Here is an 18536-nt window from a genome sequence, read left to right as displayed (position 1 = left end):
TTTGATGGAAAAATTATAAAAGAAATGAGGGAAAGGATGATGTACACATGGTAATGGTGTATTCAGTAGTCCAGTATGCATTTAGAAATGTTTTCCCTTTTAGACCAAGGCAACTCTATAATTATGACTGTGGCACAAAGTACTTTCACTCTGATCCTGCGTCACCTATATACAAACACGTCTGCAAGAAATTAGGGGAAGAAAATGTACACGGCAAAGATATAAGCTGATTCACAGAAAAGGGAAAGGATGATTGACTACTACTGAGGTTGTAACCTGAATGAAAGAGAAGTAAGATCCTTTCATGGTTCCATCCTTGCATGGTTTCACTCTAGAGGTCAACACCAACACCAATTTGCTTTTTAACTCATTCAAACATGCCTGTGCTGTATAATTCACCATCAGTTGAAGAAGTATTCTGTTGCTGGAACAGATGTGAAACATGATTTGTTAGCTTACATTAGCATTAGGAGTTGAACTCTGAAGAGATTTTTAATCCAACAATCTAAAGATGCCAATCAGCCTAACATACATGTCTTTGGACTGGGAGAGGAAACCAGAGTACTCAGAGGAAACCTCTAAAGTACAAGAAGAACAAGCAAACACCACTCACACAGGCCACCACTTACCAACCTCATGGGTATGAGACCACTGTGCACCCTACTAATTATTTTATCATGCAGTAAAGAATTGTGTAGTTCAATTTCTTTACTAGCTATATTTTTAATTAGGCTCATAAAGGTTAGCCACATGTCTGATATACTGAGGGCTTTGTTTTAAGTTTGCTTTAAAGTTTTTCAAGAAAGGAAAACACTTTAATTTTTTTTTTTAAATCTATGTTTCAGGTAGAATCTCTTTTGTGTTTTGTTAAATATCTTAAATATTTGTATTGCTGTTGCAACTGATCCCACACTGAAATTTGATCTGCTAGCTAACAAGCTTAGTATTATCAACAATTATTCATCTAGCTGATAGAAAAGAAAAAAAAAAGAAATAAAACTAGCCTGTTTTGGTTTCTTTTGCCTACAAAATTAACACAATTTAAAAAAATAGTAAGAAAGAAATAAAGAAAGAAATAATAATAATAATAATAATAATAATAATAATAATAATAATAATAATAATTGTCATATTTCAAAATGATATTTAAAGATTAATTAATTCAAATCGAATTTATTTGTATAGCACTTTTAACAATTCCCATTGTCTCAAAGCAGGTTTGCAGAAGTATAGAAACAGAGGAGAGAAAAAAAGATAAAAATATATATAATAAGAAGAAGAAAAAGATACATACAATTAAATTTAAAATACTATCTATCCCTATCCCTAATGAGCAAGCCAGAGGCGACGGCAGCAAGGAAAAACTCTCTGAGATGATATGGCCATAGTCATTTGCGTGACACTGGACAGTACATAATGTAAATGTAAATAATGTCCTTTCTACAACAGTTTATAACAGTGCAACTGAGAGCCCCTGAGGAGTTCACCATGGACCTAAAACTATTTTTTTCCTGTCAAAATTTTCAAATGATTTCTGATAAAGGCCAGACCATACAGCTGACTGACACAACATTGGTTCAAAGAAGGCATGACAGTCTCTGGGCTGCTCCATCCACAACAATCCTATAAGTCACTGGCTGACCATGCAGATCAATCCCTGGCAGGGTGACTACTGGGCAACAAGACTCCAACCAGGGGTAGAATGCCAGGATTCACGAAGTAGCTCCATAAGAATAGACGACCAGGCTAGGAACTCGGAACACTGGGAGCTCGGGAATAGCTCGACGGAGAGAGAGAGAGAAAGAGAGAGAGACTTGTTAGGTATGATTGTAATCAGGTGATGGACAATGTACATAATGTGCAAAGGGCTTTCTGGGATGTAAAGCGTCCCACCACTCCACAGTCTGCAAACATGAGGGACTTGAGAATTATTTAAAGCTATGTTACCGTTCTTTTGTATGTAGGAAAAGGATGTGAGCGTCATCCAATGACTGAATGTCCACATTATTAGGAACACTTGTACACTTGCATAATCATGGTATCAATCTTAAAAAAAAAAAAAAACCATGCCAAAACAGGTTGAGAGCTTCATGTAATGTTAACATCAGAATAGGGGGGAAAATCTTTAAAAGAGAGAGAGAGAGAGAGAGAGAGAGAGAGAGAGAGAGAGAGAGAGAGAGACCCCACCACATCTCTGATCAACAGCACAAACATGACAAAGATAAAGCAGTAAAAAGTAATTAAATGAAACATCTTTTGTGACTAAAACACAAAAATATATAAATTTTATTTTGCTTTAATGGTACAACCCCCTCCCTGCTTTTCACCCACCCACCCACACACACATACACACTAAACTAGTATTAATGTCTAATGTGTGTGCACTTACTAACAGCTGTGCCCTGTTTAATGATGTGCCCCACTGTTCTGTGCCTGTCTGCTATTAATGCCGCCAGAGTAGTGTGTGTGGGAGTGTGTGTGAAACCTATATGGCAGATGAGAGAGTGCACAACATAACACACAAGCAGAAATTGTGAGAGCTGGTAGAAAATGAGACTGGTAGAGTGAGAGTATACTTGAAAGAGAGAGCGTGCGAGAACAAAGCAGTCTCCCGCAGCGCTGTGGTGCTGAGTCAGCTCTGAGGTGGAAAACAAAGAAACTCACTATCCTCTGAGTCTAGGTCCTGTATACTTCAGGTTTCAGACGGCTCCGTGCGTTCATGCATTACTGCTTCAGAATTTTATTCATCAGGCCTAGGGATTCTGGGAATGACACAGCATTGTTTCAGGGAGAAATCATGCATCACACTGGTCTGATTGCCACAGAAGAAAATCCAGATCACTATTAACTTCATCTCTCTGAAGGCATAACTGCTATTTTATATATTCTGAGTCTCATGTTTTACTTTGACAAACACTACATCGCTGTCATGACCACCATTAATTTTTTTCAGCAATTTGTGTTTCAGTAGCTCTTCTGTTGGATCAGACGAGACAGCCTAGCCTTCACTTGTACATCAGTGAGCCTTGGGCAGCTATAACCCTATTAATGCCTCACTAGTTGTTCAATATTGGACGACTTTTGGTAGGCACTAACCACTGTATACTGGGAAAATGTATACTGTCTAGACATCACAGTCCTTTCCAAAGAAACTTTGATTTTTTTTTTTTTTTTTTTTGAAACAAGTATTTTCCCTGCTTCTAATACATTAACTTTAATACCTGACTGTATACTCGCTGCCTAATATATTTCACCCCTTGACAGGAGCCAATGTGATGAGATAATCAATATTATTCATGTAACGTGAGTGGTTTTAATTTAATGGCTGTTCGGTAAAGCTCTTGGGTGTTGTGAGTTTAAATGTCTTATGCTATAGTTATTCAAAAATGACATGTAAATAACATGTACAGTTGTTCTCAAACGTTTGCATACCCTGAAAGAAATTGTTAAACATTGCCATTTATTTAGAAAATATGACTGATAATGCAAAATATTTTTTTCTTATATAAAGATAGTGGTCGTGTGAAGTCATTAATTATCACACAGTTGTTAGACTCCTGTTTAAAACCTAATGATAACTGAAATCACTTAAACAACCCTGATCAAAAGTTTACACATACATGAATGTTTGGCCACATTATAAACACACAGGTTAACACACGGAGGTTTAAACGGCTATTAAAGGGAGGTTTCCACATCTGTGACTCATTGTAATTGTAATTAGTGTCTGTGCATAAATAGTCAGTGAGTTTCTCAGCTCATGAGGCGATGTACTGACTTGGCTGGATACTGCAGCTTGGGAAAGACAAAAGAACCATTGAAGAACCAAAATGCCAGTCAGTACTGTTCAAACTCTGACAAAGAGGTGGAAAATAAGAGGTTCTGTTGACACTAAGCCACATTCAGGTAGAACAAGAAAGATTTTACCCACTACCACCAGAAGTATTTTTCAGGATGCAAAAAACCCACAAACAACTTTGAGAGAAATACAGGCTGCTCTGGAAAAAAGTGTTGTTGTTGTTTTAAAGAGCACAATAAGGATTTACTTGAACACAAATGACGTGCGTGGAGGAGCCCATGCCACAAAAAGGTCCGCCTTCAGACAGCACCTAGACAAGACACAGCTTCTGGTGCAGAGCCATTTGGAGTGATGAGACTAAAACTGAACTTTATAGAGACAACCATAAACACTTTGTTTGGAGATGAGTCAACAAGTCCTATGGTGAAAAGAACACCATCCCGACTGTAATGGTGGTGGATCTCTTATGTTTTGGGGCTGTGTTAGCTCCAGTGGCACAGGGAAGTTAGTAAAAATTGATGAAGATAAATGCAGAATGTTATCAGAAAATACTGGCAGACAATTTGCATTCTACAGCATGTCAGCTGCCCATGGGACACTCTTGGATGTGAAAGTGATGTGACATACAGCTAAGTATGGTGACCCATACTCAGAATTCGTTCTCTGCATTTAACCCATCCAAAGTGCACACACACAGCAGTGAACACACGCACACTGTGAACACACACCCGGAGCAGTGGGCAGCCATTTATGCTGCGGCGCCCAGGGGATGTTCCACCATGACAATGATCCAAAGCACAAGGCAAGGTTGACCCTCCAATGGCTACAGCAGAAAAAGCTGAAGTGACCATCACAGTCTCCTGGACTCAATATCATTGAGTCAGTTTGGGGAGATCTCATACATGTAGTTTGTGAAAGACAACCAAAAAACTTACAGGAACTAGAGGCATTTTGGCATTAAGAATGGGCAGCTATACTACCTGAGAGATTTAAGGACCTCATGAATAATTATTACAAAAAAAAAAAACTTTGGAACAGGGATTATTTCCTTTTCTTTTTTGTTATGTTTTGTTTGATGATTGTGCCATTCTGTTATGCCTTACATAATAACTCCAGTCCTATAATAAATAAAACACATTTGTTTTGCCTTCTCACCTTTTCTTTATAAAATGGTACACATCTTGCAAATTCTCCCAGGGTATGCAAACTTTTGAGCACAACAGTAGTTAACTTTTATTTGCCTTCCCGTCACTGTTATTATTGATTTAACTATTATAACTTGACAAAACAGAAGTGCAAAATGTTACTTATTTAAAGGTGTCCTCAAAAAATAAACTTTTTAATGGGACACTTATTTTTCAGGTCACAGCCTACCAGTTGGCAAACACTGACTGATGTGACATTAAAATCAGGTGAGGTGTTTATCTCATCACAGTAGCACCCGTTAAGCTGTGAAATATATTAGAAAGCAAGTGAACAGTCACTTCTTCACAAAGTTGATGTTTTGGAACAAGTATCTCAGTGACTTTGACAAAGGCCAAAACAGATGAATATGTGCATCTCTTACCTGGGGAAGAGATGGCACCATGATGCACTATGGGAAACATGCAAACCAGAAGACGCAGTGTGATGTCCTGGCAATGTTGATTAAATGATGCATTGTTCTGCTGAGAAACCCTTGTGTCCTGACTTTCATGTGGATGTAACACATGACCAGACCAAGTCATATACAGACCAAGTGCACCCCTTCATGACAACAGTACTCCCTAATAGCAGTGGCCTCTTTCAGCAACAAAATGCTCCCTGCCACACGGCAAAAAATTGTTCCGGAATGGTTTGAAGAACATGGCAAAGAGTTCAAGGTGTTGACTTGTTCCCCAACTTCCCCAGATTTCAATCTGATAAACATCTGTGGGATGTGTTGGAAAAATAATCCATGGAGTCTCCACCTAACAACTTACAGGACTTGGTGTGAAATACTACCTCACACCTTCAGAGGTCTTGTAGAGTCCATAACATGACGTGTCAAAAAGACAAATCCTTAATAAAAGAAAGCAATCGATTATAGATGTCTTTTAGTGAACCATGGTGAAGATGCTTCCTCAGATATATTACTTGTCATGATGTGGTGAGTTTAAACACACACCGGCATCTAGTGGCCATTAAGAAATGTGTCTGGAATAAAGCTAAACTTACACTCAGTGGCAAAATCATTTAGGTTGAAAAAAAATCATCCAGCTTTTCTCATAGTGACTTACAAACCGACTGTAAACACATAACACAAAAAAATGTTGAAACTAATATACACTGCAGTGTATACAATAAGTGGGTAAAATGAATATAATATCGATATCATTCTAACTTATGGAACAGTCCAAGAGTCTTTTCTGAAATAATAATATCTGAGATATTACAATCACAAACTCTGATCAGAGGACATGTTGAAACCTGGTGATAATGATCTTATTATTAGTCAACTTTTTTTTTACAGTTCTGTTTTTAATTTAAAGTGATAGAAACGTCTTTCAGCACTGTGATATGATATTTTCTTCCTATCCCCCAACCGTATGTGAAACACAGGAAACATGATCCTATAAGTCAATGTCTAATTTCAATATGTGCCTTACAGAAGACCATTAGACATCATTGTGTGTTGGATGAACATGTCCTTTCTCTTGCATGGCCTAAAAGCACTTTATTAGTAGTTGTTTTTTTTTGAAACAGTGAAAAACAACAGTACTTGTAAATGAGGGTTGACAATTTCAGACTTCAGACTAACAATATTCTTATTAAAAATACAGCATTTTTGAAGGAATTATTTTTTACCCAATGCATAAAAGATTAAGTAACAACACATAACTATAGGGGTCAAGTGAACCAACCTTCTCTAAAATGTGTCCCTTTATTAGCATCTATCTGAAGTCTATATTTTAATGAACAATTGGACTGAAAAGTAAAAAAAAATTAAAAAAAATTAAAAATTAAATAAATCCAAAGTATGGTTTTACCATATACACATTTAAGCATAGTTTAGGGAATAAGTATTCACACTCTTTGAAAAAAGTTATTAATCTACCCAAAATACTATATAAGGTAGATAGACAGATAGACAGATAGATAGATAGATAGATAGATAGATAGATAGATAGATAGATAGATAAAGCAAAATTAGAAAAAAGTAAAAATTATTCACAAATAAAGAAAATAAAGGTTGCAAAAAGAACGTTTTCAATGTTTCTGAGGTTACAGTGGTTACAGGGTCAGATTTTTCAGCTAATACAGAATTGCATATACACATTACGTCTATGGCTGTTTGTGGGCCCGAGTATATTGCTCTACTGCCCCCTAGTGGAATAACAGAAACTAGCGTTTTTATTTCAAATATTCAAATATATTTATATTTTAATATATAATATTCACTCAAAATTTATTGAATAAGCTGTTTGAGCTGTTTAGCCTATTTTTGACCTATTGAAACAGAGCCAAGCCTTCTGTAAAAAAGCGAAAGAAAGCTTGACCAGGATGTGGTTAGAAACATTACAAATAAGCAACTTGTTATCAAGACGCAGTAACCACCGAATACTCCTTAAATTATGTGTAACTTTTAGACAGCTTGAAAACTCCTGCATCTATTTTATCATATGATTAACAAATAAAAGGTTGTACAATAGCACTGCAGATTAAAGCTTTTTCTTTTTTAAAAGAACCAAAACACTTCATCCCATCCCTTTATACTGTAACGAAATGACCTTCTTCTGATATTTCAAACCTAACCACATAAAGGCACTTAATAAAACTCAGAATACTATGAAAACATATTATCAAAAGACTGTTGCTATTGTTTTCTGTATAACTAATAATATTATAATTTCTATATTGGTTTTTTTTCATATTTAATTAAAAGAAATTATTTCATTCAAAGAAAATCTTCTATGGAAAAAAACCCAATATAAATATAATATTTTACAACAATTTCACTGATAATATTCTTCTGAAAACATAACTAGCAAAGAACTGAAAAGTGCAACATGACCATTAGTACCCTTCTGAGTATATTTCCCCATTAGTCAGCATTTTTTGTAAATACCCTTATTTTCACATATAGTCACAACATTCCTAAAGTCATGGCTCTAGTAATAAATAAAGTGCAAAATGTAAAATTGGTTTAAAAAGCACTGCCACACGGCACACCACAGTTACAAACAGACTGGGTTTTTTTCCCCTTTTAGACCACAGGTGTGTTGTCCGTTTGTTGAGTTTCCTCTTCTGCCAAGAGACTCTCGCTTTCAGTAGACATTTCCAGCCCCGAGAAACTAAGAATGCTGAAATAAAAGTGAAGTGAAACATTAGTGAAACTACCTTTGTATGTCATCAAACTGTACAAACTGAGCACTCCTGGTACCGGGATTGAGCATGGACAGAAATAATAAATCCTTTAACCATACGAAGCCTGAACGTATCCAACACTGAACGGCTAAATGAACAGACAGAAAACATTGTGCACACAACAAAACTGACACCAGCAATCAGCCATTACACGGTACAAACACAAGCATGGTTTAGCCGGAAAGCTGAGATTCTACAGATTAAAACACACAGAACCAGAAGCAAAAAGTCCAGCTGTAGCATGACACACATTACTGTAACTAGTGTTGTTGGTGAGGAGATTCCAAAACAAACCATACATAGTCATATTTGGATGGAATGAACACCTACAGTGACATAAATCAAATAAATTAAGTTTTATAGTTTGGTGAGAAACCTCAGATACTCTGGTATGCCAACATGGCACGAGAGAGTTCCGCCTAAACATTCGTATGCTAAAACCTCTCTATAATACATCTGATACACAAAAGATAAATAATTCTTTGAACAGTTAATGATGAAATGTTATAAAATAGATTTCTTGAGTTTTTAGGCTTTCACTGCATGAATTCAAAGAGATATACTTGATATTGTAACAGTTTGCCAGGTGAAATATTGTTTTTGTTGTTGTTGCTGTGTTCCTTCTCTAACCTTTATTTTGGTACCAGAATTATTCATATACACCTGGTAGTTTTTGAGATATACTCATTTTAACTTAAGCATGTCTTTTCCAAGCAAAAAGCTCAAAAATAGGCCTGAACAGGCTGAACAGGTTAATATTATCATTTGATTTGGTAACAATTTGCATTTGCTATTTGTTTCATATGAGCATGTCATTTCATTTCAATTCAAATCAGCATGATGGAAATGGTTAATATTATTGCACAAACCAAATGGAAATATTGTCAGTTATTTCCTTTGTCATTTTAATTAATTTTCCCTTAATCATTTAATGCAAGAGAGAATAAATTCATTAAATAAATCAAAACATTTTAAACAGTACAAAACTATCTAGACATCACTTCTTGTTTCCATCTGAAAATGTAATTTTGCTAATTATTTATAATAATAATATAATAAAAAATATAAAAAAATATTAATGATGATTTTACCTATTAATGACTGATAATATCTTAAACGATCAAACCAGGAATAAACAAACACACACACACACACACACACACTACATCTGAATCAGAGACACAAGCACATTTAACCAATGACCTTTACCATGAAATGCAATCTAACAAAACATAATATAATATCCATAGGACTTTAAGCCAACAAACAAAGAGGAAGAGAGAAGATGAAATCCATAACAGCCAAAATATAAATCAGTTTCAAGTTCTGCAAACCTGTATACAGACCAAGTTCAAAAGCCCCACATCAGTATGGTGAAAACTGTATACATTTCCCCTAAGCCTGCCTCTTTTAACTCTCAACATTGACACTAAAGAAATACTAGAGAAATACTAGAGAAAACAAAAGGTGTGTAGCACCATACCAAGCTAAAGGTTCTCCTCCAGTTGACATTTTCGGAGCCGTACATGACCGAGAGTTCAATCGGTTCAAGTAAACACGACTTCTGTTTTTTTAAATGTAGCTTTCTAAGCTCTTATCAAATTCTGGCAAATTCAATCCAAAATTAACGAGCAAAATACACTTTGGAGCCACGTACGTTTTAGCCACATATTTGGGATGTTGATGGGTATTAAATACAGTATTAAAGTTAGGCAGTTTGTCTGTTGCACACTGAGCGCTGTTGGTTTGATTGTGAGCTCAAGATTAGATTTTATTCAGAGCTTTGAAAATACACACTCAAATCATGATGAACAAAAACTAATTGTGTTTATGTCACTAAATTCAATCACCTGGAACTTAAATGAAATAAAATTTATTGAGCTTTTTTCTTTCAGTGTGCTGCTGTAATCTTCCTCATTTCTCTTCATTAGAGATTAAACCTAAAACATCTGTATTCCTGTAAAGCTGCTTGGTGACGATATCTATTGTTTAAAGCGCTATATAAATAAAACAGAGCTGAAAGTCTTTTCCAGCTATTAGTTTTCTAGTTAATCATAACAACGATGTCATGATTTCACACATGATGATGTGGCGCAGGGCTAAACGCTGTGCTTTGTTTCCCAACAGAACTTTACGTGACTATCTTGTGTAAAACTAGAACCCTATTTGTCACTTTTGTTTCCATTGTGTGGGTAACTAGAAACCTGGATCATAACACTGACTTAAACATAATGTATCATGGCCATATGCAGTTAATGCCTGCAATCACAGTGACTACATATTATGTATGATATGTTGCCATGGTAACAGCTGTTGAAATGGTGTAAAAGGAGGAGGTATGGGGAAATAGAAAGAAGGTGTAGCATTTCAGTTATGAGGAACAAAACAAGTAGAATGTTTCTGTGCTGTTTTTTAGTTGTTAACAATCATTATCTGCTTGTTTTTACGAGGATACTGTGCTGGTCATTATGTTACAGATCCATATCCATGCATGACAACCATTTTATTATGCTGACCGGGACACTAACAATGACATGTCATGCTTGAACTACTACACGACTGTCCAGATCAAAATAGTGATGATTCAAGTGACTCAGCATGATAACAGAAAATCAAACACCACCCGTGGTTCTGAACAAAACAAGCCTTAAAAAAAAGAAGATTGTCTTTATTGTCACTTATACCACAGCACTGTTAAATTCTTTAATCTGACAGGTCTGATGGTGATGATGAATGGTTCTGGTAAAAGCCAGCATTAATTTACCTTAAATGTTTATTTCTACAATGTTATAGTTTCTATAGTAACCTCTCAGCCATCGAGACTATAACAGATGATCCACACAATCTTATAAAGAATGCTAACCTTTTTTTCACTGGTTTCAAAGAAAATCTAATCTTTTATAAAAGACAAAACTTTCATGGAAGGAGTCTTCAGTGTCAGCATTTTGTAATATCAGTACTTCTGAAATGGAAGAATCTTCAGGACAGAGGACTTTGCACATTCTCGCTTCTTGGAAACATAACATGACACTAGAAAGTGTAAAGTCCTCTGTCCTGAAGCTAAAATATTTTTGTTTTAGTAACTTCAAGTGAGAAAAAAAAAGAGAGGCTGTTTATAAAGTAAGTGAAAATCGGAAGTTATGGAACTTCCTTATAAAATTGATTAAATTATAACTAGTGTATAGTGTGTTTTGGGGAATCTTTAGTAATAAAAAAATTCCACAGTGCTGAAAGTCATGTGGTGACTGTATGAAACATAACACAACACTTCCAAGCTTTTATGGTGAAACTGCTCATTTTTAAAAATAGACTCTGTCACTGCTGCTTCTGTTTACACTTGTACAGTACTGAGCCACTGATCCAATAACCCTGGGCACATGGGTCACGTCTGCGGCAATGAGAGTGCGGGGTCCTGTTTCTGGAACAACTGTGGGAATTTCACCAATTCACTTTTCATAAAATAAATAAATAAATAAATAAACAAATAAGCAAAAGGCTGTTTTGCAAATTTTGAAAAAAAAATAATAATCTGCAGCAAAATCAAGCAACAATCCCCCAAAAAGCTCTGCAAAGTTTTAGACAAACTGATTAATGGTTGAGGCCTCTGTAGAAAACCATATGCTAACATGCTTACCCCAGCAGACTTATGGGAATGAGGCAGAACGCACCAGCCAGGAGGAAGGAAAAGCCGGGGAACCAGGACAGTGTGGCGCCATAGATTACGTTGAATGTTGCATTTGCCACAGTAGTGGTCAGGTTATCCATGGCAGTCACACATGCAAAGAGTGCACCTTAAACAGGCAGAGAAAAAGAAATATTAACTAAATATATTATTATATTATTACTACATATTATTTCTCATATTATTTAAGAGATAATGTATTAATTGTACAAAAAAAAAACACATCTCACTATAAAATGTGGGATCAGCAAAATGGAGGTTTAATAATGTGTTCCGAGTTACAGTACATTAAGCCTCTGATTTAAAAACTCTGCAAAATGGTCTATCTTGTTTTGTTTTAAAACCTTTAGCTTGTGTCCAAAATGGAGTAGCAACCTTATAACTGCCTTTATTGTCCTGAATTTTAAGAAGAGTGATTGAGAATTTAACAACTAGATACAGCCGAGTGAGCATAGATTTTCTTTAAACAGCAAGAATGACAAGAGGGCACTTATGACACAGAAAACCAGCTGAGTAAGAGAATTTAGTTACAAAACACTGCTTTAGTTCTTTAAACATACCCTGCTCACTCTTTGAAACCACCTTCGACATCATGGAGCGCATAACAGGAAACGGCATGATAGCCAGGAGCATGGGAATCCTCACTACAGAGAATAAAATTCACACACTTTTTTTAGTTTAGTGTAAACATACATAGAAATTTGCAAACTACATATTTGCAGTGATCACTTAAGCACAATGAAATCACCTATGAAGACAACAGGTAGTCGAGTGATATTAAGCGTTTGTAAGAATGTTACAATTACACTAATTATTTCTTACACTCTTTAAGGGTTCCATTGATTCCAGTGTAGAGCATGAGATGAACAAGACAACGTCCATAATAAAAAATATGCTTTATCCGAAATAAGCGATGTTCTTATGAAATACGTACTTCTAGTAATGCTACTGAGTGCCACATGTGCATCACTGACAACAAAAAGCAACTGAACCTTGATAATACTGGCATTTTTTTTTATGGAGTCCATTACTTCGCTTTCTTTATTTGGTTCATTATTTGTCAATTTAAGTATATTCTCAGCTCTGGTTCTAGTAGTCTGTGAGCTGTTTGCTAGTTTGAAAAACATGAAAACAGACATAGAACTGCCATTTAAGTGTGGTTAGTTAAGTGTGGTTACAGAGGGCCAAAAAAGAAATCACATAAATGCAATAGAATAAAATGTTGTGAAAAAGTGTTGGCCCCTTCCTGATTTTTTGCACGTTTGTCACACTTAATGTTTCAGATCATCAAACAAATTTAAATATTAATCAAAGATAACAAGTAAACACAACATGCAGTTTTGTAATAAAGGTTTTTATTACCACATGTTGTGTTTACTTGTGTTATCTTTGACTAATACTGTATTTAAATTTCTTTGATCATTTGGAACATTAAAGTCGGACGAACGAGCAAAAAAATAAAAAATCAGGAAGGGAGCCAACACTTTTTCACACCACTGTATATGGTGATGATTTTTTTTTTTTAAAAACTGACCTGACCACAAAGTCTAAAGAACACAGAATAGAATTTCTTTGTATTGTGTGACATTAGAATTTCCCTTAACTGCCAGTAAGTGGCCCAAATCTGTTCCAACATGACAACTTGCACAGAGCTATTGGATGCCTGGTCTCACCAATTCTCTTGTGGCTATATGGATTAATCCCCAAAGCCATGCTCCATAATCTAGTGGAAAGGACATTATTATCTTAACAACTTAACAGGATATGAACTCCATGTTACTGCCCATGGTTTTGAGACGAGTAAGTGTGGGTGTGATGGTCAGGTGTCCACTTAATTTTGGCCATATGGAGTACTTCATGCTAAACTGCAATACAAAACACAGCCTAGTTTTAGGATAACTATGACATGAAGAGAAAGTGCCTCACTGAAATCAATATGGACTGCCAGCACATTTGGGGGAAACAAACAGCCTTGAGAGATAAGATATGGATAAATCAATGCTCATTTCAACACTTCACTCCTGAAGCTACTGACAGCCATCTGTATGTAGGAGGTTTTCTGGTTTAACGAGGAAAAAGGAATGGTGCCAACAAAAAAAAAATGAACAAATTGACCTTTTGTGCTTTGAGCCTGGTTATCAATTACAGTCATATGACAGAAGCAATTTTTTTTTTTATAATTAAATATTAAATATATTAAATATAATATAATATATATTTTCCCTTTCCCATGTACAAAATTATTTAGTAAAATATTTAATAATTTTACTGAAATGTGATCTATCAAGTCTGTGATCTAGTAAACAAGTATGAGGATGTATTCACTAATAAAGTATTCTTTAAATCGCTTTGGAGAATGACGTCTGTGAAATGGCAAAAATGTAAATGTAAACGTATTAGGACAAGTACATTCATATAAATTTGCAGCAGACTGTGAGAGATGTGCTTTTATAGGCAATTACAGTTTTATAGATCATTTTATAGACAGTTAAAAAGCAACTGGCAACTTGAAAAAGGCCACTACTGATTGCTTTTATAGAAAATGATGTGCATATAAGAGAGAATACAATTCATATTGTATTCTTACTTATTTGGATCATTTTGTCTGGCTAATCTATATATAGAGAGAAAAACATATAGAGAGTTTTGCAATGTCACACTGTTTAAATGTGTAGTCATAAGCAGATATAATGAATTCATTGGAAAGTTTACCAAGAAACATCAGAAGTGTGGTCTTGATGAAGGCCATCATCACCAAGCCAATGAAAACGGACAACATCCCAATGAAGATGATGGGTGTTTCAGAGAGGCAGCGTGACAGCACGTACACACCAACAAAGCTAGCTACGAACACAGCCGTGGATAGAGCTGAGCCATAGCCAATGAGGATCTCGTTCCAGCACAGTGGTTCGTTCAGCTCGTACAGCGTGACCAAATTCATGCCTCCAAAGTACGCAAAGCTGAATGAGCAGAAGATGACAATCAAGAGTGCAAGCAGGCAGTTCCTTCTCCTGCTTCCTACGGTAAAGAGGCTGTAGATCCCAAGTGTAAGCTTCTTGAATATATGAGTGTTGGTTCCAGCATATGCTGCACTGTCAATCACCCTGCTCTCCTCCAGAATAAAGATAGCATATACCAGATTTAGTAGATGGAACATGGCGGCAGTGAAAAAGGGCCAGTTAAATCCTGCAGCATGTAAAAAGTAGCCAGTGGAGATTAAGGCCATGCCAGAGAGAAGCCCAAGCATCATGTCCAGTCCAGCCATGCGGAGCATCTTCTGCTTTCCATCCTCAAATAAGTCAGCCACATAGGAGAAGCAGCCACCAAGGATAGTGCCTACACCCCCAAAGAGGGAGCTGAGTATGGATGCTGCAATTAGGAGGTAGAGATTAAGCTCAAAGATGGACACTGCTAAGAAGCACAAGCAGTAGACCAGAGAGCCTATGAGCGGGAGAATGATGGTGATTTTACGTCCATGCTGGTCACTATAAGCCACCAAGACAAGGGTCATCAGGAGACTGGGGATCATGGAGAAAAGTTCTGAGTACATGGAGAACTGTGAGGCCGCTTTTTGCACTTCCTGAGAAAATACAAAAAGTACAGAAACTGAAAAAACAAACAAATAATCATAAAGAGAAAACAAATCAAGCTAGGGGACAAATATATGATGCAGAAAGCAATGCTGCTTCAGAAGGACCCCAAATGTGCACTTTACAGTGCATGAGACAAACGGAAATTCAAAAGAGGAAGCAGATTGCAGAAGTTACTAATAATACAAATAATTCTGGCATAAATATACTAGTTGAAAATGTCAAATAAAGCTTGCAGCATGGCCCTCTACTTAGCATACAGTTCATTTTAGAGGAAAATTCCCAGGTGAACAACTTTTTGTAAATACCATTTGATCTTCTTTGGAGTTCAAGATATATTTTGTAACAAAATTTAAAGTTGATTTTTGTAGTTGAATCAATTGTCATTAACAAATTGGTTCATTTTTACATTAGTTCCCACATTACACACAATGATGTTTGACTGTCTGACAGCGGCACCTGAGATCTTATTCAACAGTTCCTAAAGATAGTGATGCAGAGCTTTGGTCTTTATCTGTCTATAGACTCGTCAAACAAATAAGGTTCCAATTCTTTGACTCTCATGAATATCACTGTCAAATTCATCCTGCTTGTAATTTAGCAGCTCACTAATTAACAGAGTATCTGCCATAACTCCATATAACGCCATACATTTTTTAGAAACCTACAGCAAAGTTTGGATGTAACTGTTGCATTTGGGTTATCAATATCAATGGATTTTTCTACTATAAAGCACAAATGTATCTGCACCTAGTGATGTCCCCAGGTGATGCCAGTGGGACAGCTTCTTACAAGAATAACAAGAAAATCCCATCAAGCAACACTTTAACACTAGAATCACATAGCACATCTCAAACATAACAATCTAAACATATTTGTCAAGGAGGACTTTTTTCTTCAAGTAAAAAAGGATCAGATGTAAAGGCTCACTTCATAATGGCTGGAATGGTTGCTGCTGTTCGTGTGGCACTGAGATGAAGTGTCTATAACAGGGTAAGAGGTGTTGGTGATCTGCTGCCACAGACGGCGGTACACATACTGCTGCACCAGAGGATACACCATAAAACTGGCAAAGGCGTACACAGCCACCACCGGCTCCACCAAGTACAAACCCTTCATTCCTCCAAGTCACTGTGGATGGAAGACAAAAAGAGCAAGACGTCCAACACCTTAAGGTTAAATCGTCTAATGTCACAAAATTACAGTCAATCCCAGTGAACTCTTAATCATACATTACATACATAATAATGCATTACATCTTAATCTTAATCACTTAATCGTTATCTACCTGTTTTTTCTCCACACTTCCACTTCCAAAGCACACGAGCCGACCTCAGAGTCTGATGAAGTAAACTGTCGATATCGCACATCTGTGATAATAATAATAAAAAAAACTAAATGCTTCTTAAATTATACAGCCGTGTGTGTTCGCCGATATGAACTGTTCCTGTTTACGGATGATCCTGGTATCTGATTGGACAATTCTACTGTGACCGCCTACTGTGTGGTTTCAAGTTCAGCCAATCAAATGAAGGCATTAATGTTTGCTTTCGTTTTGCATAAATCAAAATGTTAAAAACTGTCGGTTTTCAGTCACCAGTATAAATATCTAACCTAGTCTTATATGAGCTGTATGATATGAGCATCAGTGGAGCCCAAATTAAAAATGTATAAAATGGCAATATTAAATAAATTACTCCTAATTAGACAAAATTACTTTTACTATTATGTATTTGTATTCTGTATCTTCAGAAAAGCATTAGCAAAATCTGTATTATAGACACTACGCTGGAAACTTTTTCCCCTCGGTACTGTGCTAATTTTGCAACCAAATAAGTTTGATATTAATATTAATTTGATATCCACATGCTGTCTGTCAGCCTAATGGGGCGTGGCCACCTGTCTGTCAGCAAAATGGGCGGGGACAGCTGCTGTCAACATATAGTGCGGGCCACCTGTCTGTCAGCCTATGGGGCGGGGCCACCTGTCTGTCAGCATATGGGGCGGGGCCACCTGTCTGTCAGCCCAATGGACGGGGCCACCTGTATATCAGCCTATGGGGCGGGGCCACCTGTCTGTCAGCCAAATGGGCGGGGCCTCCTGTCTGTCAGCGTATGGGGCGGGGCCACCTGTCTGTCAGCTTAATTGGGCGGTGCCACCTGTCTGTCAGCCTAATGGGCAGGGCGACCTGTCTATCAGCCTATGGGGCGCGGCCACCTGTGTGTCAGCCTATCACTGTGCGAGAAGCATTCGGTATTTAACTTTTGCCAATAAACTAATGAACTAATGAATTCTTTGATTTTTTCAATCTTCCCCCAAAAAAACTTTAGAGTACTGATTAAACAGAGGTCTAAGATTGGATTCTGTTGTACTTATACCATTTTTGTATGATGTTGCTAAGCATGTCACTGACTGGCGGATTTCTTGTTATAATAATAATAATAATAATAATAATAATAATAATAATAATAATAATTATTATTATTATTATTATTATTATAATTATTATTATTATTATTATTATTATTATTATTATAACATATAGTAATATTAAGATATTGCATACCAATAATTTTTTTACTGTTTTTTTGTTGTTGTTGTTAATGATTGAATATTTCTTGTCAAATCAAAGATATATATTCCTTGTTTCTTTTGGCTTATGTATTTTTTTCTTATTGCTTTATTTAAACTGCTATCATGTTAAATATATTTAATCATCGTCATGTCATTATGAATGGTCTGGTTTTCAGTGACGCTGCTCTGCTGCAACCCAGTGCACATTGATGTTACTGCTGGAGGCTCTCAACAGCTGAAGCCTTCAGGTTTAGTGTTTACATTTTCTAATGAAATCAGTTATTAATTATTTATACTTATGTGTATATATGTAAATATGTCTAGTTGTACAGCAAACATGAACAAAGCCTACTATAACATTCGCACTAAAATGATGCAGCCATCTGTCTATTTGCACATTCAAAACGACTTGAGATGGAGACAGATATGAACAATTGGCCTACAGTCTTAGATCACTAATGGCAATAACAATAGAGCTCAAGTGGTGGAGGCTATCAATTCTTGA

At 36.2% G+C, this 18536-nt stretch overlaps 1 protein-coding gene across 1 annotated transcript; it reads right to left on the bottom strand.

Moving 5' to 3' along the window:
* Window positions 1-6450: 6450 nt before the first annotated feature.
* Window positions 6451-17327, bottom strand: si:dkey-5g14.1 (lysosomal proton-coupled steroid conjugate and bile acid symporter SLC46A3). Its single transcript, XM_060896319.1, has 6 exons — window positions 16746-17327; window positions 16388-16588; window positions 14580-15447; window positions 12428-12511; window positions 11820-11976; window positions 6451-8121 (listed from the first exon to the last, which is right to left on the bottom strand). The coding sequence occupies exons 2-6, from the start codon at window positions 16574-16576 to the stop codon at window positions 8025-8027; spliced, it is 1395 nt and encodes a 464-aa protein (XP_060752302.1). The 5' UTR covers window positions 16577-16588; window positions 16746-17327; the 3' UTR covers window positions 6451-8024.
* Between the last annotated feature and the right edge of the window lie 1209 nt (window positions 17328-18536).

Source organism: Tachysurus vachellii, chromosome 20 (genome assembly GCF_030014155.1).
Source record: "Tachysurus vachellii isolate PV-2020 chromosome 20, HZAU_Pvac_v1, whole genome shotgun sequence".
Taxonomy (NCBI): Eukaryota; Metazoa; Chordata; class Actinopteri; order Siluriformes; family Bagridae; genus Tachysurus; species Tachysurus vachellii.
The sequence above is the reverse complement of the archived record's forward strand: the minus strand, read 5'-3'. Positions and strand labels throughout refer to the sequence as shown.

Excerpts from the sequence above, each read along its gene's own strand:
- si:dkey-5g14.1 (XM_060896319.1), bottom strand. The coding sequence starts at position 16,576 with ATGAAGGGTTTGTACTTGGTGGAGCCGGTGGTGGCTGTGTACGCCTTT. Across the intron at positions 12,512-14,579 it reads CACACTTCTGATGTTTCTTG|TGAGGATTCCCATGCTCCTG; the intron begins GTAAACTTTCCA and ends TATTCTCTGTAG. Across the intron at positions 8,122-11,819 it reads ATTCCCATAAGTCTGCTGGG|CATTCTTAGTTTCTCGGGGC; the intron begins GTAAGCATGTTA and ends CTTTTATTTCAG.